General features: G+C 39.6%; 1 protein-coding gene across 2 annotated transcripts in view; it reads left to right on the top strand.

Annotated features, from left to right (window-relative positions):
• Positions 1-5,251: 5,251 nt before the first annotated feature.
• The window catches only part of PPP4R3A (protein phosphatase 4 regulatory subunit 3A), a 37,247-nt gene continuing 16,593 nt past the window's right edge, over positions 5,252-25,905 (top strand). For both annotated transcript variants that reach the window (XM_070594175.1, XM_070594174.1), the window contains exons 1-4: positions 5,252-5,422; positions 15,711-15,766; positions 19,083-19,181; positions 22,934-23,551. In XM_070594175.1, the coding sequence (XP_070450276.1) occupies positions 5,281-5,422; positions 15,711-15,766; positions 19,083-19,181; positions 22,934-23,551 (915 nt within the window). In that variant the 5' untranslated portion in view covers positions 5,252-5,280. The remainder of the gene's footprint in view (positions 5,423-15,710; positions 15,767-19,082; positions 19,182-22,933; positions 23,552-25,905) is intronic.

Raw genomic sequence — 25,905 nt, 5'->3', positions numbered from 1 at the left:
GGAAAGACGGGCTCAGGCCGAATTAGGTTTACACAAAATGGCTTCCTCATATACTCCAATATATCCTATTGCTTGCCGTTTTTATTTGTCAATATCATTATTCACTGGGACACACACATAAATGACTATTTCTAAGACTATGGTGATAGATTTATTATGACAGTTGAACATGAGTAAAGCTCTTGGTTAGTTAATAAAAGTCAAGCAAGATCACAGCTTTTGCTCCTTTTATTATAGGTCTATATTGATGAAGTACCAATTGGGTTTCCAGTAGGAATGCTTATCGCTACTACAACTGTACAAGCTGCCCTTTTAGGAGAGCTTGCATTTAACACATTTTTGATGCAAAGAAATGTTAAACACATGTTGAATCCATGTAAAAAGATACTCAAGAGAAAGGACAAACTACCTTCCTCTCTTAAGTTTTTTTTTACAGAAACCTGCACGATGAAAAGAACAGAGAACAAATCACAGCAATTCCACTTGTGCTTCCCATTCCCTACAAGTGTCTTTAAAAATTCCCAAGCATGCTAGTTGAATGACAGACTTATGGAATTTCTTTTCAATTCAATTTGTTCTTTGTAAATATATTTGCCACTTGTTGTACTTATAGTTAACACCTGAAGAGTTGCTAGTCAGCGTTTTGTGAGAGTTTTTATATTTAAAGAAATGAGTTGTGGGTAGTAGTGAGTTCTAAGCTGGTAAGTTTGTTTTTGCTCCAACTTTTAACTAAAATTACCTTCATTTTCCAATTTGTTCATGTTTACATTATGTTAAGTGTAGCATAAGAGAAACTAACATTTTCTTTCACAAGGACTACATACCAAATTAAATATTTACATAACTTATGAAAATAGTTTAAAACAAAAAGGGATGATTGCTAGAATATCTTTCTGCTATTTTTTTATTTTCACCTATTTATATTACATGGTGCTATGTAATAAAAAGCTTATGAATGTCATGAAAATGCTCATGTATGGTCTACTGGCATCTGCCTTTATGGGGAGAATTTAATGATTTCTATTCTTCTTACCATCATTGCTGCACACTTATGGAATGTGAAAGCCAGAAGTGTCTTCAGAATCATCTCATCGGGATTAAAAACTGCGGCCCAAAGAAGTTAAGTGTCTTATCCCAGACCACCAATTTAGTGGCTGGACCAAAATTAGGGCCCAACTCTTCTAACATTCGGTGCTATGCCCTTCCCCCCACAGAGATACCATTATCTTCAAGGTCAAACTGGAAGTCACCTATGTGGATGGAACATTCTGGAGTTGGGCAGTGCACAGTCCAGCATCTTCATCTGTGTTCCCTCCTGGGTTTTTAGTTTAAGGCAGGCAACATTATGAAATGATGACCGCAACATGGATAAAGTTAAGTAACACAGCGTAGGTATAAGTATCGCATAATGAGTTGGCTCGACTGCAAATTTTACAAGTTTATGTTACGCATGTAGGTGAAGGTACAGGGGAAAAGCTCTATGTTTAGAGCACAGGAGGAATCAGTATCTTACTTAGTCCTTACAATGACCTTTGAAGTTAGTATTATTCCTATCTTACAGGTGAGGAAACTGAGGCACAGAGAGGTTAAGAAACTTGCAAATATCACACAGCTATTAAGAGGCAGGACCAGGGTTTACAATCCAACATCCGCACTCTTGACCACTAAGATAATGTATCTCAACCTTTTGTGATTTGTAACCTGCCTTATTGAACTCCATTAGGAGTTTTTTTTTTTTTGAGGAAGATTAGCCCTGAGCTAACATCTGCTGCCAATCCTCTTCTTTTTGCTGAGGAAGACTGGCCCTGAGCTAACATCTGTGCCCATCTTCCTCTACTTTATACATGGGACACCTACCACAGTATGGCTTGCCAAGTGGTCCCACGTCTGCACCCCGGATCCGAACCAGCGAACCCCGGCCCGCCAAAGAGGAACATGCGCACTTAACCACTGCGCCACCAGGCCGGCTCCAAGGAATTTTCTTAAATTATACTACTATTTGTGCATGGCATATGATTAAGTGATTATAAATTATTTGTTTACTATGATGGTTAGTTTAGGACAGTTTGGTTAGGCTATAGTACCCAGGTATTCAATCAAACACTAATCTAGGTGTTGCTGTGAGGGTATTTTGTAGACGTAACTTTAAGTAAAAGGGATCACCCTCAGTAATCTGGGTGGGGCTCATCCAATCAGTGGAAAGGCCTTAAAACCAAAACTGAGGTTTCCCTGAGGAAGAAGAAATTTTGTCTGTGAACTGCAGTGTCAGGTCCTGCCCAAGAGTTTCTAGCCTGCTGCTGACCTGCCCTACGTATTTCAGACTTGCCTAGCCAGACCCCATTATCATATAGACAAATTCCTTGAAACCTCTGTGTAGATGCATCCTACTGGTTGTTTCTCTGGCAGAACCCTGACTGATACAACTCAACTGTTATTTAAGATTATATTGAAAAGTTCATTTAAACATAATCGCTAATGTTACTTGTAACATCTATGTAATTTTAAATCTTCTTTCCATTTAATAAATAATTCCTGCTGTTTAACTTATTGTAAAAGGATATTATAAGAAAAAATATGATTTTTCTTCCCGCATAAATTATTTCATGTTTGGCTTGGGGATGAAATAAGTAATAACATGTAAATAAATTTAATGATGTCTTACTGTATCAAAAGTGGAGAAAATTGCGGTCACGCTCTAATGCTTGAAATTACTGCATTTTACTTTTTGGAAAAAATAATTGCGGGGCCGGCCCAGTGGCACAGCGGTTAAATGTGCACGTTCTGCTTTGGGGGCCCGGGGTTTGCAGGGTCAGATCCTGGGTGCGGACATGGCACCGCTTGTCAAGCCATGCTGTGGTAGGCGTTCCACATAGAAAGTAGAGGAAGTCCACATAGAAAGTAGAGGAAGATAGGCATGGATGTTAGCTCAGGGCCAGTCTGCCTCAGCAAAAAGAGGATTGGCAGCAATTAGCTCAGGGCTAATCTTCCTCAAAAAAGGGAAAAAATAATCGCTTTGTTTTTATAATTTTTCAGTTTTGTTTGTAAATGATAAAGTGTCAGGCTGTTCTTTGCAAGCACCTCTTTGTATTCACGTGGTGAGGAAGGCCCCAACTTCTAATTTTAAAACTGAAAGTCCCACATTCTGGGAAGCCACTCAGCCCTGGTCATGCTGTCAGGGCGGGTATAACTCAGACTACACTGCAGGTTTGCGGTGAGATTCCTGGTAATGTTAAATTAAGCACCGAACCTGCCACAACGGTTGCCACTAGCCACGTGTGGCGACTGAGCACGTGAAATCTGGCTAGAGCGACTGAGGAACTGATTTTTAAACTTAATTTTAAATTTAAAAACTGATACTTGTTTCGTTTCTGGAAAAATTTTAGGTATGTTTGAAAGAACTTGAGTACTTCAATCTACTTTTTCAGTTGTAAATTTAGTAAATCTAAACACAGATAAGGTATTTTCAATGAAAATTTAGCATCCAAAAGGAAACAGACTGAGTAAAATACACACCGCATTTCGAACTTAGTAAGAAAAAAGGAAAGTAAAATCCCACTAATAATTTTATATTGATTATTAACCTTTCAAAGATACTACATCCAATAAAGCACATCGTTAAATTTAAGCAGTTTCTTCTTACTTAAAAAAAATGGCTATTATAAAATTTAAAACTACTGTATGGCTCACATTTTATTTGTAGTGGACAGCAATGACCTAGCCAGCCTGGCAAATAGTAAAAGCCCCCAAAATGGTGGCTATTATTTGCATGATGGGAATGAGAATGTTATTCCTTGGTGAGGTCTAGCAGCGCTCAACATCTAACGTTGAGAATTACTCATCCGGATTATACAGTATCGGATCTGTTCTTGTAAGCCCCTCAAGTTCTTTCTGGAACATTGAGGGCTAGAAAAATAATAGTTCTGATGAAAGAATGGAGGTAGCAGCTGGACTGTACGGTGAGGTTTCAGACTTGTCACTTTCTGGGCTTGGTCCCAGGTCCAGAAAACGAAAACTGTCCCAAGTTTCTAGACTCGCCGCATCCATGCCCCATGGCACCTCCCAAGACCTGAGGCTGACCTCGCGGCCCAAACCGGTAGCCTTTCCCGTAAGCTTTGCAATTTCACCCAAAGGAGAACCGCCTGAAGTCCGCGAGGCTCCGGAGGCCAGTCCAGCCCCAAAGGCGGCCCGGAGAGGACCCTCCCGGAGGCGGGGGAGCCCAGGCCGAAGCGGCCCGGCACCTGCAGGGCAGCGGCAGCGGCGGCCGGACTCCGAGCCCCACACGCCAGCGCCCGGCGGCCAGACAGCCGGCCGGCCGCGGAAGCGGGCTCCACGCCCCTTCCGAATCCCCGAGCGGGGGTGATGACGAACACAGGGCGCGACGGACGCACACGCCGCCCCGCGCTCGCACGACGGTGCGTGCAGGCAGCGCGAGGGAGCCCCGGGCCGTCACCGGCGCAACCAGCGTTCCGCCTCCTCCGCTCCCTGCGTTCCCGCCACCTCGGCAGCTCGGCGCCCGCCTCCCGCCTCCGTCCGAGGCCTCCGCCGCAGCGAGGCTCCCGGCCTCGTTCCTGTCTCTTTAAATGGTGGGGCCAACGGGCCGCCCCTGCAGCTGCTGCCTGGGTGGCCCCGCGCGCCGCTATTGAGGGCGAGCCAAGATGGCGGCGGCTTTGGCTCTGTGAGGAAGACGGAAGAGGCGGCGGCAGCGCCGAAGGGAAAGGCACGTCCAGGAGCCCGGAGCGCTCGGGCGCCGGGGGCTCTCGGAGTCTCCCGTGCAGTGGTGGCAGCGGCAGCAGGAGCAGGCGCCCGTCGGCCTCGGCCGTTGGAAGCGGGGGAGCGAAGCGGAGCCGCGGGCTGCCGCGGCAGGGCCAGGTAGAAGGGAGGAAAACATGGCGGCGGCGGCCTGAGGAGGCGGCGGCGGCGCGGGAAGCGGCTTCGCGGCGGTCATGGCGGAGGCGGGAGCGGAGCAGTGACCGGCGCCCCGACTTCCTCCCGCGGCGGCGCGGGCGGCCGCGAAGCGCTGTGCGGCCCCGTCGGCGGCCGGGCTCGGCGGGCGCGGACAATAGCGCCGAGGAGCGGCGGCGCGGCGAGTCGGCGGCCCAGGGCTCGGGCCCGGAGCGGGCCATGCGGGCGGCGGCGCGGCCCCGCGGCCAGCGGCGGCAGTGAGGCCGGGGGCTCCCCGCTTGCAGGCGTCCTCCCGTCGCGGCGCTCGGCCGCCCGCTCGCCCCGGACTCCCTTCGCGGGCGACTCGGCGGGGCCTGCGCCCCGGCCCCGGGCGGCACGATGACCGACACCCGGCGGCGGGTGAAGGTCTACACGCTCAACGAGGACCGGCAGTGGGACGACCGGGGCACCGGGCATGTGTCGTCCGGCTACGTGGAGCGGCTGAAGGGCATGTCCCTGCTTGTCAGGGCCGAGAGCGACGGTGAGTGGGGCCCCTCGCGGTGGGACCCCCGCTCCCCCACGGCCCCGGGCCGCCTCCCTGGTTCTTGGGGGACCCCTCCCGAAGGACGGAGGGGGCGGCTGCCGCCTCGGGGGAGGGCGGGCCGCCGGCACCCGGTCCCCCCGGAGCTGCGCGGGGAGCGCTCGAAAGGCTTCCTGTTTGCGAGCGCCGGGTCTCATTCGGGTCCGAGCTGTGCCGCCGGGGAGCGTGGCGAGGCCGGGGACCCGGGACCGCGAGTGTGCCTTCGCACTAGAGTGACCTTGAGAAAGGCACTGATTAACCCGATCTCCGGCCTTAGTTCACCCATCTGGAAAGCAGGCACGAAACTTCTCGGAGCTTAGAAAGTTCCTGGCTGGGTCGCTCTTCGGAGAACGTTTTGCGGTGCTTTTTCTTCTTTTTTTAAAAAAACCTCTTTGCTACATCTTTCTGATCCTGTTGCAGGTTGGCAGCACTGGTTCACGGATCTGGCAACTCCACGCTCGGCAGAGAACATAGATCCGTGTTTCCCAGTGTCGGTTGTCTTTTTCACTGTAATGCAGGATTTTGTGTGTAGTTTCACTGTGTAAACCTGTTGTAAGTTGGGAATCATTGTATGCGAGCTTTTTGATTGTTTGAACGTATATTCATAATTTGGTTCAGTTAACAGTGGGGACGATTCATATATTTCGAAAGAGCCCTCAAGGTTCAAAGATCGAGTAGTTTTAAAAATAGGTGTTTCACGTTTTTAAAGATTTATGGGATTGCCACTTCTCTCCGTGGCATACCCTGAATTTCACTTAAAAAGTTCACGTCGGGTAAAACTACTTTCAAATTGTTTTTTCTGTGTTTGAAGACCTGTCTTGTTACATTAGTCTATAATTTAACAGTAGGTATTTTAGTTTATGATGATTGTAGTTCTGTATCTAAATTATCACAGACTCACTCAGTGAATTTTAATTGGACTCTACGCAGAAGTCCAGTTCCATGAAAAACAAACAAGATTCACTCTTGTGTAATTGAAGACTCTAGGGATGTTGATTTTCAGTTTGAGTTGAAAAATGGTAATTGGGGTATATTGCCCACAGGTTATCTCTATAAGGCCTCCCAAAATAACTTAAACCTGGAGAAAAATTATTTCCTTTTGGAGGCACTTAAAGGGTTTGAATACATTGGGTACATTTTTCTGAGGCATATTATTTGACTCTTAAATTACAAGTTTGAATGTCAAGTGTTAGTGGGTTTGTGTATACGACTATCAAATAGTAACCGAGTAATCTGTACCTCTCTGGATGTTTGGGAAACTTTTTACATAGTGAGTTGGAAAGTGTAGGCTTTGTGTGTAGGTTCATTTAACTTCTTTTGAAATGAAAGCAGGTAGACTTGAGATCAGTTCTTTGAAGTCTCATAATTAAAAGATGTAAACCTTCACATCATGTGTTTAATTGAACTTACTATACAAAGTCCTTTATTTAGAGTTTTAAGCATTGCGTCTTAATGTCATACTATCACAGGGAATCATACTCTTCTAAAATAGTAATATAGGAATGTTTCTTTCCCATTTTTATTTTTTACCACTTTGGAAATAGCCCCAATGGTTAAAGCAAAATGGCTTTAGTTTTTATGTAATGAAAGAGCTGGAATAAATTAACTGTGTGCCCTTGTTAAATTTAAGTTGTAAGGAAAACTAAATCCAAAGAGTGGGCTTAGGAAATTCCAGGATACTTCTGAAATATTGTTGTAGATAATCTTTAGTTTGATGATTAATGTTTTTTCTAACAGAAAAACTCCAATTAGAAATAATAGTCAAATAGTTACTGAGTCCCTACCATGTGCCAGAGACTGTTTAGTTGCATCTGGTGGTGTAGGCACTATTATTAGCTGTATTTTACGATGGGGGAAACTGAGGCCCAGAGAGCTAAGTAACTTAAGATCACACAGCTAGGTTACGGAGCACGGTAATTGTTCAGGCTGTGGTGGGGGAAGGGTGTCTGGATTTGAGTGAGATATCTAGCCTGGCTTGGAACTAGGACTGTCAGTTATTTAATTATTATGATTGTGTTTACAGTGTGTTTTGAACTCCCATATTGCTGTCTACTGGCATTTGCTGCTTTATACTTAGACTGAAGGTTTATTTCAAAGAAAATGAAAACAATTTTTAGGCTAAAGATATTTAAAAGTATAGTTTATCTCCAAGCCACACATGGGAGCTTTTGTATTGACTGCTAGTTTGGGTTATCCATTATTGTGTGCCTCCTCTATTCTCCTTTATAGGATAATTGAGAATTTCCTTTTTATTGGGATAAGCAAAATGGAAGGTATTTTTGATTTTCCATAAAATGAGTCATGTATCTTGTTAGAGGAACTTACACACTTACCTGAAAATCAGGAAGGCGATTTCTGAATGGAAGTACTTGTGGCTGCCCTGTTAGAGGGCACGTCTGTCTGGGTAAGTACGCCCTTCCCCTCTGAAGCTGGGGCCTGGCACATCTGTAGCCTAGCTTGCCTTGGAGGAGAGAGATATCCCACCAAGCTACTGAGCCCATTTTCTGCATTGCATCCTTATTTGATAGGTTCCTACTGGTAAAATGTGTAGGAACATAGCCTTTTCTTTAATGAAAATAGACTATCTCATTTCTCACATTTGATTGTAGCTGTGTACCTGCAAACTTCCATCTTCCGATAAAGATTACTTAGTATTATTTTTTCTCCTTTCAGTTTATGCTGTACCTGTTAACGTGCTGAAGTTAGGATGATAATGACATCCCTTACATGCTCTCACTTTATGTTCAAGTTGTTCTACTGCTTTTCTCCATTGTGGGTTTTACCAGACACCTCCACCTGCCAATTTTAGGATTGATCAAGTAAAGAAATTGGAATTTCTCTGCACACTGATGACTGTCTTTGAACATAAAAATCATATCCATACTCTATTCTTGATTACTTGCCAGGTATCAAGAATAGTGTTCTATTTGCTTTTTAACATAAGTTTTATAAAGTGTTTTTTACATTTCGGAATAGTTTTATCTGTTATCTGAGTTGCCTGTTTGAGAGTTAGGAAGTTAAGTTCTCACTGTTATTGGAGGCATGAAGAAAATGAGGCGTGGGGACATGTTTTGATCAAGGTAGCACTGCTAGCTGGTGGTAAGAACTGGAATGCTGGGCTTCTGCCTCTTGGTAGAACTTGGTTGTAGGTAGATCTGCCTCTACCCCTGCTATAGTTACAAAAGGAGGTCTGAACGCTTCCGGTGGGGAGGTCTGTTTTGTTTTGTTTTGGCGGCTGTGGTGAGAGAAATGAGTAGAGATGGCATTAGCTTTTTTATTATTGCTATTCTTATAAATCAGTAAGTAGAATAGAATCTTGCATACAGTAAGCTCTCCAGATTTAGCCAGCAAAAAGAGCTCAGTGTCAGTACTGGGAGAAACATTTCACTTTGAAAAGTGGATTTAAACACTTTGTTTTTTGTGTAGACCTACTTTGTAGAAAATTAATGGGCCTAAGGTAACTGGACCCTTATTTATCATCTGTTGCATGTGATTACTTCTGAATTTTTAGGGCCATCGGCTACATTGGGTATAGCTGATGGGGCTGGAGTGTACTGAAAGCTTGACCACAGGTGTGGAACCTTTTAATGTAATTTTTTCCCCGTGAGTCTTCATTTGAGTTTTTAAATGCCATGTGTAATCTCTGGGCCACAAAATTGGAAGAGACTTGGAACACAGAACTGCTATTGTTTGTAGCATGAGATTTTGGACTCCCGTTTTCTCATTTTTGATGGCATTTTCTTCCTAATGAAGCGTGCACCTAAGCCCCTGCCCCTAGCCTTGAGCCTTCAACCTAGAGGTTAAACTGTTGAGAGTGACAGAGCTGGAGCTATTCTTTCTGAAATCTTTAAGTATTATCCAAATGTGAACTAAGTCCTTGACCTGTTTCTTAACCCGGAACCAGATACTCCCATACTACCTGAATCTGGTTGTTTGGTTGGTTGATATTGAAAATAGAGCCATAAAAGTTACAGAAACTTTCTATATCTCATTCTCCAGTGAAAGGAAATGATATCTAAACAAGTGAATTTTCCAGTTAAATAAAACTGTGTACCAGAAGAGTAAAAATCTCGACAATTTTCATGGACTGTTTCCTAAATATTATATACTAGAATGTTTTTTAAGCAGTGTAATGAACCTGTGTTGGTTAACCTTTCATTTGTAATGTCGGTCTGGATCATCATCATCAATACTAATTTTCCTGCTATTCAACAGTACAGTGATGCTAAATGATATTCTGATCATGACCTAAAAAAAGAAATATTGAGTGCTGGTTATGTGCAGATACTGGGTAGGCATTTTAATATAAATTTTCAGTTAATACTTACAGCAACCCTCTGAGATGATATTTTTCTAACGATAAGTCTTGGTGTATTGATTCTTTGAATGGATAGTTTAGTTTTTGTGGTCTTTTTTCATGTATCCAGCCAGAAATCTAGATTTTCTTAAATGTAAACTCTTTCCATTTTAAAGTATTTGCATGAATTCAGTGTATGAATATGTTTGTTAGACTAGGAATCAAAATCTGATGCCCATTTCTCACCCATGTATCTAGGCTGCAGGCACTAATTTTGACTCCTCTGATTTAAACTCTCTTCTAACGATACTTCACTGCACCACCAACAACCCTCACCTCCCTCCCTGGAGGGGTTTTGGTTTTGATAGAGGTGTGTTGGGGATTGGCAGCAGGATACAAGAAAAGCCCTCACGTTTCATTTTACAGGAAGAATCAAGATGTCATGCAGCAGGGAGGGAATATTTTTAATGACCTAATTATTTATGCTCGTAATTGTACTATTTTATTATCACTTTTGCTATCAGTGTTTGATAGCTTCTACCTGCAGTTCTCTTGTGATGTTCTGAGTGGCATCTCCTCTCCCATACCGTTGTTTCCCTATTTCCTGAGTGTACAGACCTCCTTTTTATCAGTATATTTGGGGTATCTATTTGTGTCAGGGTACACAGATCGATCTCATTTAAAAGTGGCATACTATTCACTGTATATATTTAATTCACTCTAGACTGTTGGTGGCATAGAGTAGTTATTTCTCAAACTTTTTTCCTAGGATACCTTTATCTTCTTAAGATTGAGGATCCCCCAAAACTTTTGTTTATGTGGGTTGTACCTATTGATAATTACTATATTAGAAATTACAACAAAGACTTTAAAAGGCTTTTCTAAAACAGGAATTTAGTGAGAAGAGTGTCATTGTTTTACATTTTTATAAATCTTCTTAATGTCTGGTTTAATTTTTTAATAAAGTAGGATTCTCATCGGCTTCTGCATTCAATCTGTTGCAGTGTCAGTGTAGACATTGTGAGAGAAATAAGAGTGAAAAGGCAAATAACCTCTTAGTAATATTATGAAAACAGTTTTGATTTTCCATACCCCTTGAGCTTCCCACACTTTGAGAACAGCTGGCATAGAGACTTTTCTAGTTTTTTTTACCATTAAAAAACTGCCACTGATGTCTTTATTCATGTATTTGGCACCTGTGTGAGGATGTAAGATAATTTCCTAGAAGAAGAACTGTTGGACCAAAGAGTACTATGTGTTTAAAAGCTTGGTGTAGGTAAAGATAAATGACCCTCCAAAAAAGTTGTGCTGATTTTCAGTCTTGGTGATAGTAACTGAGAATTAAAAACTCTATTTTTTGAAGAAGTGTATGTGCAAATACGGACTTGTAGACCTATCAGAATTTCCTTGGAAGGGACTCTGAAGAGCATTTACTGTGCACTTACAGTGCTCTTTCATTCCACTGAGGATGGTTGATTTTGCTTAGTGGTTTGAATGATAGATTCTGCGATGACAAATTTAATTGCATGTATTGATGCATTCTCCTTAGCTTGATCACTCTTGATTTTTCTTTGTGTCTCCATGTTTCCTTCTCAGTTGTTCAGGGTGGAAGTGGTAAGACCTTTCTCAAGTCTTGATATTGGGGTTTGCTGTGTAGGCTTATCTTTCTCTGGTCTGTGTGACACTGTCTTTTCACATGTGTGAGAAGGAGGTGTCATGGGGAGGGTGAGAGTGAATAATTATTGGGGGATAAGGGTGTCTATTTAATTGGAGAGGATGAATATGTTTCTCAGATAAGTTGGGGCGGGAGGCTGTCTTGCATATGTGCTTCAGTTATTAAGATATACTCCACCTTCCTCTTATCAAAAGCATGTGTTCCCTTTAATGAGAACCTTCTCTGCCTCCCCTGATGTTGCTTACGATCTCCTACGAAGGATTGTCATCTTCATTTCTCCCCTGTTGACTCTGCTACCATGATAAATGCCTCTCACCTACACTTGAACTCTACAGCCCCATTTATACCCACATATTACTAGGATGGAATTACTGTTCCCGGTACTGTAACTATAGCAACTGATACAAATAAACTTGGGGGGAAGGATTGTGTTAATACATATTGACATTCAGCTGGATCTTTTTCAGTTGATTGGAGTAGTCCTCATAGCTTGAGCTAATAGAACCTGAGAGATGGGGTGGGGAACCTAATAGATGGAGTAGAAATAAAACCGGAAATGTTTTTCATTATTATCTCACTTAAGTCCCAAACTGAAAGACTGTTTCCCATCTTCCAGCTTCTACAGCCTACTGATCTCTCTTAGGGAACATGGTATTTGAGGACCAGAGCTGGGCTTCCTAAAGTGGCATCTTAGACCAAAGCCATGGGATATGGCTGAAATGGGTTACAGGAGAGATACTTCCCCCCTAACATCTTGAATGGCCCAGGAAAAAAGAAAAACTTCCCAACACCAGAAGCCTCCAGCATGTGCCTAATTCTTGCCTTAGTCAGAGTTTTGGGAGGGAACATTTCAGACTTTCAACTTGTTATTTTTCCTTTCTAATTACCCTGACCATGTAACACCACTGAGAAAGTTTTGAAGCAATGCAGAAGGGTCTGGTACTCGAAAAATAATAGTTAGACCATTGTGGGTTTTTTGTTTTGTTTTAGCAGCTACCAGGTCAGGTCTGTTTCTTGAAAGCACAACTTGAAGTGATAACTCCAGCCCCCTGTGCCATGTGTTGTTTACCCTTTCTCTTAAACTTTTTAAAAAACTTCTGCAGTACAATACATCAAAAAAGTACACAAATATTCAGCTTGGTGAGTTTTCGCAGAATAACCAGCACACAGATGAAGAAACAATGTAACCACCACCCTGGACACCTCCTTCTTGTCCCTTTTCAGTCACTATCTTCCCTTCTCCCACTCCCCTCCCCACTCCCACAACTGCTAACTTAACCAGTAGCACCATAGATTAACTTTTCCCACCTTTTGAATTTATATAAATGGAATTATATGGTATATACTTTTGTCTGAGGCTTTCGTTCATGTTTGTATGATTCATAAATGTCGCATTCACAAATGTTTGGTTCAGTCATTAACATTGCTATATGGTATTCTGTTGTATGCATATTTACACTTTAACTTTTTTTAATAGCATTCACATGCCATATAATTCATCCAAAGTGTATAATTCAGTGTATTTTAGTATATTGACAGGGTTATGCAACCATCACTGCAATCTAATTTTAGAATATTTTGCCCTTTCTAAAAGAAATCATGTACCCATTAGCAGTCACTACCCATTCACTTCCCCTACCTCCTAGCCAAAACAACCACTAATCTACAAATCTTTCTGTAGATTTGCATGTTCTGGACGTTTCATAAAAATGCAGTCATACAGTATGTGGTCTTTTGTGACTGGTTTCTTTTGCTTATAATGTTTTCAACGTTTATCCATGTTATAGCATGTATCAGAACTTCATTTCTTTTTATAGCTTAATAATTCATTTTATTTATCCATTCATCAGCCTTTGGACATCTGGATCGTTTCCACATTTTGCTATTATGAATAATGCTGCTGTGTATGAGCATGTGTTTTCATTTCTCTTGGGTATATACCTAGGAGTGGAATTGCTGGCAACTCTAACTTTGAGGAACTGCCAAACTGTTTTTCCAAAGTGGATGCCTTTTTATATGCCCACAAGCAAAATACGAGGGTTCCCATTTCTCCACGTGGTTGCCAACACTTGTTATTGTCTGTCTTTGATTATAGGCATCCTAGCTAGTGTGAAATGGTTTCTTATTTGTAGTTTTGATTTGCATTTTCTTATTGACTAATGACATTGAACATCTTTTCATATATTTATTGTCTATTTGTATATCTTCTTTGGAGAAATGTCTATTCATATCCATTACCCATTTTTAAATTGCATTGTCTTGTTATATTGAGTTGTAAGAGTTCTGGATATAAGTTGCTTATCAGATATATGATTTCCAAATAATTTCTCCTGTTCTGTGGGTTGTCTTTTCACATTCTTGATGGTATTATTTGTAGCACAGAAGTTTTTAATTTTGATTATGTCCAGTTGTCATTTATCAATGATGGCCAGTTTTTTTTCTTTTGGGTAGGTTGTGCTTTTGTGCCCTTTAACTTTTAAAGAGGCATTTCTTACTCAGTTTGATTCTATGGCACTAGACCTCTTGCATCTTCTGAAATATAAAGTAATCCAGTTGTTTCACTCTATCTTATTTATGTAGTTTTCAAGAAATGGCTTGTTTTTGAGGACATGATATATTTCAAAGTAGGTTTTTTGGAATGTATGTTCTCATAGAAAGCATGTTTTGAGTATAATTATATGCTACAACTTGTCTTTAAAAAGTAAGTTTAATCCATAATGTACCTGACATACTCTTTGGTTTCACTGGGAAATAATACAATGCAATTTTTGTTCTAGTAGTTAAAACAATGAAAAAATAATAAAGATAATTGGAGACTTTTATTAAAGGACTCTAGATATTGAGTTAATTCACTTGCTGCTTTTTCTTGTTAATGAATGTATCAGTAGACAACTCTTAGTAATTACCAAAATAAAAATCCAATAATTGTGCATAAAGAAAATTGAAGGGGTACTGGAAATTTTATTTTGATTATTCTGGCAAAAGTTGGAAAAAGAGGACGAACATTAAGCAGTTTCCTCTAGAATGTGAGAATATTTGTCTGACCTCAGTGAGCGAAAAATAATGAAAAGAGCCTGAAGAAATGGTTTTGGGGGTATAGGTGGGAAAAAGATGGAGACTGTTTAGTTACCTTAAGTACAGAAAGGGTAAGAGACAGATTGGGGTTGAGCAGTTCACCTGTGCTAGACGTAGCGAGAGGATTCACGTGAAGTGGGAAGCTGTTCACATGCACAGAATGTTTGAAAATTGTCATCACAACTTGGTAAATGCTGATATCTTACTATATTCAGTATCACTTAGCACTGTTATGAGTACATAGTAGTGAATGGTCAGTAAATCACTAACATGGGGACACTATCATAAAATTAGTCAAGAAATTTTAACATAAAAGCAAACTAATTAAATTTGGGACTGTTAAGAGCACCCTTTTCTCAACTGACTAGCCACTATTTGCAATGGGTAAACCAACTGTTAGTGTAACATGAGAAGAAATGAAAGCTTTGGATGAGAGACAGCTGCAAAGAAAACTGCTCCTCGAGCATTTTGGGCCAGAACTTGTCTTTAGATAGCGCGTTGGGGGATAAACTGGAACCGGTTGAGGGGAGAGGTGTAAGTTTAGTCTTAACATTTTATTTAAAAATATATATATATAATTTTATTTTGTCACAAAGCATGAGTCTTATATTAGGGAAAAAACAAATGTGCAGCTTAGCTTGCTGTGAGAAATAAACTGATTATTTGAAGATGGAGTAGTATTTCCTGTATTAAGAAACAGAAATATGAGACTTTTTGAAGGTGAAGCATAATTTGGGGATGTGCTTGGGCAATAGATCATATCCTTGATGTTTTCAGACTTTTGCATTTGAATTCTCATTTTCAGTCTTGAGAGAGAGACCAGATTCTATTATAATGCTTAATTTGCGTGTTTTAAAGTATTTCTCTAAGTAAGGCTGTATATCAGAGATTTAAACCTAGACCACGTGGCTTCATGCTGTGCTGTTTCACTACCTTGTGCTGCTCATCAATTGTTAGATTTCTATTACCATCCGGTCCTCACTCTTTAGATGATCATGTCTGTCTTGTTAAAAGTAAGCATGTATAAAGCAAGCATTTCTTAGGTTACAAGTTGTTGTATTTAAACTTGTTTTTAAAATAATATCTCCTTAAGTGAAGTTGTATACGCATCAAATGTTCAGAAAAGGTAATGTGTATATGTAAGGGAATATAATTTTGCTGCTTTGCAATTACATGATAGAATGTCTTTTTCTGTTTCCTAGGTTCTCTACTGTTAGAGTCCAAAATAAATCCTAACACTGCATACCAGAAACAACAGGTAACATTTTGAAGCTGTGTTTTATCTTGCGTATTATCCTCTCAGTTTGGTGATTAAATGAAAATTTACCATCTGACTCCTTAGAATTAAAAATTTAGAGCAGATTGCAGCATACTTTGCCAGTCTAATTCCAAAATAGGATTTCTTCCCATTTCTGTGGTGTGTAAAGCAATCATTTTAAACAAAAAAAAACCTTGCTTAAACTAAGTATATCTTCCAGATAGTCTAGCAGCTGAGCCTTAAAATTCTCAAAAGTTAAAACTAAAACAACACAGTTTTCTTGTTTCTACTGAAAGAAGGAAAAAAGTGACCGCTGATGTGTAATAATCAGCCAGTGACACAACTAAATGGTAGAAACTCCTTCCTTTGCTGTTGTAGATGCTGCTGCCGAAGGAACATTTGTATCCCTGTACGGCAACTCAGTGTACATAAGAATCTGATTTCTTACACAGCCTGAATAGGACCTTATAATGATGTTAGTTTTTTAAGGCAACTTTCAATTTGAGTGCACGCTCTTTCTTGTACCCTTCTGATGTGCAGGAGATTATTTGAAAGTAAATCTTTCTCTCACTTAGTACCTACTAGCATTGTCATCAAATGGTATTTATTCAGAACACACACACACACACACAGTGCTCTACAAAGCCAGTGAAATCACTATTAGTCCCCTCATTGCCCTGAAGGTGCAGATATAAAATAATTTGAAATAAAGAATATTACCAACAGTCATATATATATATGTTACTTTATAAATACATTGTAAATGCTTTGTTTCATCATTAATCATTAAAATATTACGAGAAGGAAGTCAATATTGGCTTTATTTTGCCCATTAGATGATGCCTAAAGGTTGTGACTTGCTGGCGGTCACAGAGGTAGTACATAAAAAAGCTGATAGTAATGCCTAAATTTATTTAATGGTGATTTATTTGTCCAGCAAACATTGGTGTAATATGAAATCATTTCTTGATAGTTTAATGGTCTGTTAATACTTTGTTGCATTTAGGGTTCTTAAGAAAATTTTTAGGTTTGTTTGGAATGGCTGGAGACTAGAGTATTTGGCCTTGCTGTTTTGTACTTAAATACATAAATTCATGTTTTGAGGTTTCAAACTGCTGAAGAGTAAAAGCAATCCTAAGAAAAAGAAAAGATCGAGTCTATTTTGAGGCTAAATCAACAAATCCATATGTCTTAACCTGTAGGTTCTTGGATGATAAGCAAGATGATCTGGTTGAAAATAAGGCTTTTCAAGGAAAACAGAAGGGCAATTCCTAAAAATTTCAAACTTGTAAATTTGTGAAATGGGTAATTAAAAGCATATGTCTAGCTATGCCCTGATTTGAGCTTCCAAATGATTCTCTGTATACGTTGTAGCAGAGCAGTTGGCTTACAGTTGTATTAAATCTTTCTTATTACTAATGTGATACTGGTTTTAGACTTGATCCAGTGAGTCTTATATTATCACCAGTTTTCATAACAGTATGTGTTATACTTATTTTAAAGACAAAGAAACTGAGGCTCAGGGAAGTTACCCAACTGACTAATTTCTGGCATGTTGATTTTACAATGTTAATGTAAATTATTTTGAGCTCGAACAGCTACTCACTGTGGAACAGATTGCCTGCCTGAGATCTATGATCTCTAGAAGTCCTTAAAAATAGTAAAAGTGGGGGTCGGCCTGGTGGCCCAGCAGTTAAGTTCGCACATTCTGCTTCTCAGTGGCCCTGGGTTTGCCAGTTCAGATCCCGGGTGCGGACATGGCACCGCTTGGCACGCCATGCTGTGGTAGGCGTCCTGCATATAAAGTAGAGGAAGATGGGCATGGATATTAGCTCAGGGCCAGGCTTCCTCAGCCAAAAAAAAAAAGAAAGGACTGGCAGTAGTTAGCTCAGGGCTAATCTTCCTCAAAATAAAGGAAATAGTAAAAGGGGTCTTTGAGCTCTTTTTTAAAATTCTGAATAAGAACTGTAGATTTATCCTGTTAGTAATGCTGTACAGCCTAATCAAATGATCATTAATTTACTTCTGGCTGGCATCACTTTAGTTCAGTGAGAGACTACTTGTCTCATGATTAACAGTTATATGATTGAATGGCTACAGTTAATATACAGTTTAGCTGACAAATTTTTAAACATGGGATCCATTTGTGTACAATAAGAGGTGTCCTTGGTAGTTAAAAGTATTAGAAGCTGTTGGAGTAGAAACAGATCCTTTAAGGTATCTCAAAAATAATCTAGTCATGTTTCCTCCTCACTTCAGGAACCTTTATCATCCCCATAGATGCTCAGCCAGCCTTTGTGTGGCTCCTTACAGTTACTTATTAGTCAGGATGAACTATTTTTCTCTTTATATTGTACTCAAATCCATCTAACTCTTAATTCTTCTGTTTGGACCAGCTTGAAAAAATGCTCCCTGATAGTTGTCATGTTGGGCTTCTTTTTTGACATAACTCTCTAGTGCCATTCAACATTTCATATGTAAGACAATTCATAGACTTCTCTCGAGAGGGCTCTTTTTTGAAATGGTTGATTTGAAAGTTTGAAAAGATACCTTAGATCTTAGAAATATTTTTATTATACCATGCATATTGTAGAATGCAGACTATTTTTACTACAGGGAATGTAAAATGGTCTCAGTATTGTTGAGTGTAGTGTCTTGCTGAAATTACATCTTAATAAAAATGGTTAAACTGTTTATTAAACTTACTGTCATTAAAAAAAATAAGAATTTGACTGGAAGTAAAAGGATGGTAGGTGGTAGGAGCTTCTTGCTTCTTGAACCACGGCACTTTGGTGAAAGTTAAAAAACCTCTGCCCAGATAAATGCTCACATATTACAAATTTAGCCAGTAATTTCAAGGGCTTCATGGGCCTCATGCCCCCCAGGGAAAGAACACTTGATGTTGACAATAGAATGAGCTCTGTTTATTAATCTCATCCTCCTAACATGCCCCAGCTAGTGAATGCTCTGACTTCCTCTTTGGGTATTTTGACTAGAGCATAAAATATAACTTAATGTGCAAGCATAGGGTTGATATCATGTTTAGTGTGTATCTTTTAGTACATTTAGATTGTGTGCTCATTTTGTAGTGCTCTTCATATATTGGTTAAACTTCTTAAGGAAAACATTGTTTTCATTTTATAGATTGGATAAAGTGAAGTGTAAAAAGGCATTGGTAATGACCAATATTAATGTTGCAAAAAGTAAAAATGAGTACTGTTCTCGATTCCTTGTTGCTTTGTTTATTTGCTTTATACTTTGAAGTAGTTTGTGATATGGTATATTAATCATTCAGATCTTTTTTTTTCCTCTCAAGGACACTTTGATTGTGTGGTCTGAAGCAGAAAATTATGACTTGGCCCTTAGCTTTCAAGAAAAAGCTGGATGTGATGAAATTTGGGAGAAAATATGTCAGGTAACTTTAAAAATTGGAAAATCAACATGCTCTTTTTAAGTATTTTGTTTTTTGCTGTGCTTTCAGCTCATGCCCAAGGTTTTAAATAGACAGGCATTTCATGTAGATCTCTTAAGTGCGCTGCTGTCCGTGACTTACAGGACTTAGAAGTCTGTGACTTACCTTGACTTAAAGGAAAGTACAAAGTTACTGACACCAAGCTATCCAGCCCAGACCTCTGCTGAACATGGAGTTACATGTCCAGCTGCCTGTTAGTGCTCCTCTGTGAGTGCTGACTAGCATCTCACCTTAATAGTCCAAAACCAAACATAATCTCAACCTACATCTGTTCATTCTCTCATCTCAGTAAATGCCATCCAGTTGCTGAAACTAGAAACTTGTGGGTCGTGTTTATCCTTCCTTCATCCCTTATATCCATTCAGTCCCTCGATTATGATAAATCTTAAATCCATTCACTTACCTTCATTTTCAGTGCTATCACAGTTTACTAAGCCACCATGATTTTTTGCCTGGTTTACTGCTTTCATCTTGCCTGGTCTTCCCAAATCTATACCACAGCTAGAGTAATCTTTTTTAAAATGCAACCCTGATCATATCACTCTGTTCAGTATCTTCTTGTGGCTGTTGACTTTCTCTTCAACCTCACTTTGCGTGTTCTCATTTGGTTCTGAAATTTCCCAGTGACTGTTGTACCTCAGTCTGATGACATAATCTCTACCATCTTTCGTGAATGTGCATGTCTTTATGCACTCTAGTGGCTAGAGCCTCTTATTATGGACTCATTTAGACCATTGCATCCTAAGGACAGTTTCTCTAGCTCCACATTTACTTTAGCTGGAGAATAATCTCAGCAGATTCCTTAATTGAGTGGTTCTCAAAGTGTGGTCCTCAGACCAGCAGCAGGAGCATGACCTGGGAACTGATAGAAATGCAAATTCTGAGATTCCCCATCCCAGATCTACTGAATCTGAAACTGTGAGTAGGTACCAGTAATTACATATTAAGAAGCCCCTTAGGTTAGATTTTGTCTGTCAAGGGCGAGATAGTAAATATTTTAGGCTTTGTGGGCCATACATTTTAACAGCTTTTCAGTTCTGATGTTGTAGTGCGAAAGTAGCATAGGTATAACAAATAAATGGGTGTCATTTTATTTCAGTACCACTTTATTTACGAAAACAGGTGGTGGGCCAGGTTGGGTTATAGTTTGTCAGCCCCTGCTTTAGGGGGTAAACGTTAAAATACTACCATGCCTGGCTTTAGGCGACTCTGATGCACCCTGAAGTTTGAGAGCCACTGCCTTAGTAGGAGCTGTAGTGTCCTTGAGGCACAGTGTTTGCTTAACTGGTAGAATCTGTTTTTGCTGTATACTCTACTCAGCTGCTTTTCATAAATTAACCTGGCTGTTAAGCTGTCTCTTCTCTTATCATGTGAAAGACTAACATTCTATCTGAATGCCTTCTTTCGCCATACTTTTTCTTTGCTTTCTGTCCCATACAATTATTTTTACAGCATACTCCTCTAAATTTTTCTCCTGTGGAGTTCTCCCATAGAAAGAGAAATGAGATTAATGAGCCTGGAATCTGTTAAATGCACCCAGTATTCAGACAAGTCTTGTTCTCCTTCACTTTTCTGAGTTGAATAGTGCCCCCCCAACCACAGTCTTCTGTTAGGCCAGTGTTTAACTCAGGCCTGGACTCATTCTGTTACTGTCATGCCTGACACTCCTTTAATATTGTCAGATCTTTACTGTACTTTTCCTTAGTCTATAATACCATAAATTTTTCTGTCATCTTCACTTGGGACACAGGTAGTAGTACTTGTTTGCTTTCTCTCCAGTAACTTTCCTAGGAATCACAGGCTGTTTTTTGTTCCTTTCTGATCTTCCCCTCCAACGTTTACATAGTGTATGTTCAAGGGGTCATTTCTCAATCGTTTATGATCCTGTCTGTAGTTCTCAATCAATTTCTGGATTCTGGCTTGTTCTAGGGAATTCATTACATTTTGCTCTGTTTCTTAAACTCTACTCACCATTTTTTGCTCTAGAAACAGCTAAAAATGTCCCCATTTTCCAGTACCTTCTTTGATAGCTGTTATGATGTCTCGCTGAATCTCTTTTTCCTTTTTATGTCTTTCATGGCCTTCACATTCTCATTTTCTTCATACCTATCCAGAGTGACTGCTAAGATTTATCCTTTCTCTTATGGATGGCTCTCTCTTCCTTAGTCTACATCTCTTTCTTTTGTTTTCATTCTTCCATTGCTCCTGTTCTGAAAGTGAGACTGAAACATTTGTCAGATCATTACAATTCCACCTGTAATTCCCTGAGCAGATCAGATTCCAAGAGTTTCCTAAACACAAGACTTTTTGTTTACCTTCTTAGCCTTCCTATTTGCAAATTAATTCAAGAAGATAGCATTTTTTCATTACATTAGGGCTCTCGTCCCTTTTCATGTTTTTTAAATCAAATGCTACTGTTTTTTCTATAGGTAAAGCCATAGTTTGAGTATTGGGAATATAAAGCTATAATGAGAGCTTATTAACAAATCCAGAACCAACTGGAGACCATGCCAGGTACAAGCTGTGAATGTGCCTAGCCTCCTTCCAGTGGGTTAAGGCCAAGACGATATCACTTTGCAGCATATTTCAAGACATATTCCAGACCTTCCAGTATCCGTCAACAGTATCTCTTAATGATGCTAAACAATTTAAGTTTCTTGGCCATTTCCTATAAGGCCTAATTTTTCCATTCCTTTACCATTCAGCTTGGCCTATTGAGCTGCTTTAGTGGCAGTGTCTCAAATTATAGGGCCAAGCTAACAAAACTTGTTTCATTTCAGAATATGTCCTTGACGTTTTGTAAAAATATTCTTTTGCCATAAAATATATTTAATTGTGAAGACTATCTTTTTATAATTAGAGCCCCTACACAAACATAATGTTGGGGTTTATGGCAAACTTTAGGGCTTCTGGGGCATCATGAGAGCTGCAGGTTTCGGTGTGTAGAAAGGAAAACTTTTCCATGGTTTGGTTATTTAACTTTTAGCAGATATTCTTGGGGGATAGCTCTATCACATATAGGTTGCAGCTACTTTTTATGTGGTTTTGTTTTTGTAGGAGTGCACTTATTTCCCACCCAGTTTTTCTTAGTATTTTTGGGCTGCCAACCAGCATTTCTAGGAAATCAGTGACACACTTTGGTCCCAAGCCAATTTGTACATGCTTTTTGGCCCTTGGTTTCTAGACTTGATTGAGATTATATATTTTCCTTGTTGCTTACAATCATATATATTTTTTATGGTCACAGCATTATGATATTTGTTTGAATTTTACTTAAAGTTAAACTTTGAGGTTTCATGGTGGCTATCATAGAGCATAGTGCTAGGAATGTTTCTGTGACTTGCCATGGATGTAAGATGTGAAGTGGATGTTTTAGCATCAGGTCTCTACAATGTGGGTCACAGTCACAGTTAGTTTAGCATATCCTAGAGTGCTTCTCTTGCTGGTAAATCTTGCACTTATGAGGAAGCTCACTCCATCTCTGAACTTTGAACTTCTTTCCTTAAAGTTGAAAGTGTGTGTAATTCGTAGAAATATTAACTTAGAAAAGTAGGCGATTATGTCAGGTTGGAAGGAGGAGTCCTGAACTTGAAAATTACTATAGTTTTCTTGTAGCATCTCTTGTATTCATCTAAGAGTATCATTTAGATTTGCTTGATTATATTTTGTCAGCTGTCATAAATCTTATTTAATAGGTTCAAGGAAAGGACCCTTCAGTGGACATCACTCAGGACCTTGTAGATGAATCGGAAGAGGAGCGTTTTGATGATATGTCATCGCCAGGGTTAGAATTGCCATCTTGTGAATTAAGTCGCCTTGAGGAAATTGCAGAACTTGTGGCATCATCTTTACCTTCTCCCCTGCGTCGTGAAAAACTTGCACTAGCACTGGAAAATGAGGGTTATATTAAAAAGCTCTTAGAGCTTTTTCATGTGTGTGAGGATTTGGAAAATACTGAAGGACTGCACCACTTGTATGAAATTATCAAAGGCATCTTCCTCTTGAATCGAACTGCTCTTTTCGAAGTTATGTTCTCTGAGGAATGTATAATGGACGTCATTGGATGCTTAGAATATGATCCTGCTTTATCACAACCACGAAAACACAGGGAATTTCTAACAAAAACAGCCAAGTTTAAAGAAGTAATTCCCATATCAGATCCTGAGCTGAAACAAAAAATTCATCAGACATACAGAGTACAGTATATACAAGATATGGTTCTACCTACCCCTTCAGTCTTTGAAGAAAACATGTTATCAACACTTCACTCTTTTATCTTTTTCAATAAAGTAGAAATTGTTGGTATGTTACAGGTGAGTTAGATCATTCGTTTTTTTCTACTTGATTGATACCATTTAAGCTGTTAATTGCCTTTAGCAGAAATAATTTTATGTTCGTTCTAAATACCTAAATTGAGTTTTAATTTTTGGCTAAAGGTATGTATTTTGGGGCTATTACAAGAGATTATAATATACTATGGGACCAGAAGGTGGTTGTGTTTGGGTTAGGGAAGGTAAGTGTGATTAGAAAAGAAAAAGTCCAGCTTGGAGAAATTATAGGGGAATGATCTTAATGAAATGATTGAATGTAGAATTTTAGGGACATTAGTCTATCAGTTATGCATAGAATATATTGGAAGAGGAAAGAAAAATGAAACAAGGCAGCCAAGAAATAGGTCATTAAATATAGAATATAAATTCTATAGGATTTATAGAACTCCCAAGTAATAATATATTAAAGGCCCAGTTTTAAGGTCAAAGGACTATAACAGATGTTGGCAAATTATAGTTGTGTGTCTCCTTACCAAAAAGCATGCTTCTGTAATGGATGAGAATATGAGGAAGTTAGATGTAAATAGGAGTTTCAGCTCCACCTGTCACTTAATAGCTATGTGACTTGGGCAGCTTTCTTAACCTGTTAAAGCTTCAGTTTCCTGATCTGAAGGATTGTGATGGTAGTAATTACCCTATAAGGTCATGTGAAGATTAAATAAGATCATTCCTGTAAAGCATTGAACGTGATGCAAGACTCGAGCATTTCTTTGAGTATCTATTACTAATTGCTTTTTTTTTTTTTTGAGGAAGATTAGCCCTGATCTAACATCTGCTGCCAATCCTCCTCTTTTTGCTGAGGAATACTGGCCCTGAGCTAACATCTGTGCCCATCTTCCTCTACTTTATATGTGGGACGCCTGTCACAGCATGGCTTGCCAAGTGGTGCCATGTCCGCACCCGGGGTCTGAACCGGTGAACCCCGGGCTGCTGAAGTGGAACATGCACACTTAACCACTGCACCGGCCCCACTAATTAATTAATTAATTAAGCAATTAATTGCTTATTAAACTCCAAATTTTCTTTTTACAGTATGCCTAGTCTCTCAGGTCTGGTGTCTTAGGGTGCTTGTATCAGAATTGCCTAGGATGCAGTGTCCTGGATTCTGCATAAAACATAGAATGAAAATCTCTGTGAGTTGGCCTGTAATCTGCATTTGTAATACCCACAAAGTCATAGAACCTCTCAGTGGATGATCCCATAGTGTGAATTAGTCTATTCTAACTGAAATAGAAGTTTGCATGGGGCACAGATTTGTGAGTTGCACACATCCCATGTTTTTTGTTTCTTGGATGCCCATGATATTGTAAGAATAACAGGTAATATGAATTGAAAGATATTATCTTATAAGACCTTACCTCAAATCTACAAGTAAAATAATTATTTGAAACCCGGATTTGTTAAATAAAGGAGGCAAATGAAAGCAAGAGCTGCATGTTAGAAATAAAGCAGTAAGTTTAATTTTCATGTCTGTTCTTTTTTAGAAAATTGCTTTATTTTTAGTGTCCTTTGTCACCTTTTAAAAAAAAGAAAGTATGAATTCAAATAGAAAAGTCAATATTACGAAAGCTTCTTTCCTGGAGCTAGTAATAATTCCAGTTCCTGTTGACTAATTTGACATATTTTCTGTTCATTTAAGACAGACGTAAACACATAATATAGGCAGTACAGTCTGATAAATATAATAGTAATCCTCTAAACAGTGTGTTGTGATTGAGAATAGAGATGGATTTTAGTATCAATTTTCATTTATTCTTTGATAAGGAACTAGTTTTTGCCAGTTACCTAGTAAAGCCTCTGTTCTGGTCCAGTGTTGCTTCCTGGTTTCCTTCTATAGTCCTGAGTGCTCCTGGTCCTTTTCTTTATCTCCACGTGGTTCTTATTTTGTTATGCAGGGAGTTGTTGCTGCTCTATTTTCCTGGGCTTCATACCTGTCAAGTGCCCGTTTTACTCATTAAATATGATTTGAAGTTGTTAAGTCTTTGCTTCCCTACGTGCTTTGTAAGATGTTAGCTGCCATGCTGCAGTTCTGTCTGTTTCTGTTGATGCTGGGCACTTAAACATCCAGAGCGCTGGTGTCAAGGAAGAAGAATTTTACAAATTTTTTGAGGAGTGATTGAGGTATAATTTAAAGCAGGTTCTTAACTACTTTGTGTACACAATCACACCCATGAGCATGGATTGCCCTCTGTGTAATAGTATTAAACATTCTTATTCTCTATACTTCTGTACCCCCAAATGCAGCAGTTCAGAGAATCTTTTTTAATCATTTGATTTACAGTTGGTGGACTAGATTATATCTGGGAAGCATCTTGAAATTGGATGCCATTTGAGTT

The sequence above is a fragment of the Equus przewalskii genome, chromosome 25, assembly GCF_037783145.1.
Source record: "Equus przewalskii isolate Varuska chromosome 25, EquPr2, whole genome shotgun sequence".
Taxonomy (NCBI): Eukaryota; Metazoa; Chordata; class Mammalia; order Perissodactyla; family Equidae; genus Equus; species Equus przewalskii.
The sequence above is the reverse complement of the archived record's forward strand: the minus strand, read 5'-3'. Positions and strand labels throughout refer to the sequence as shown.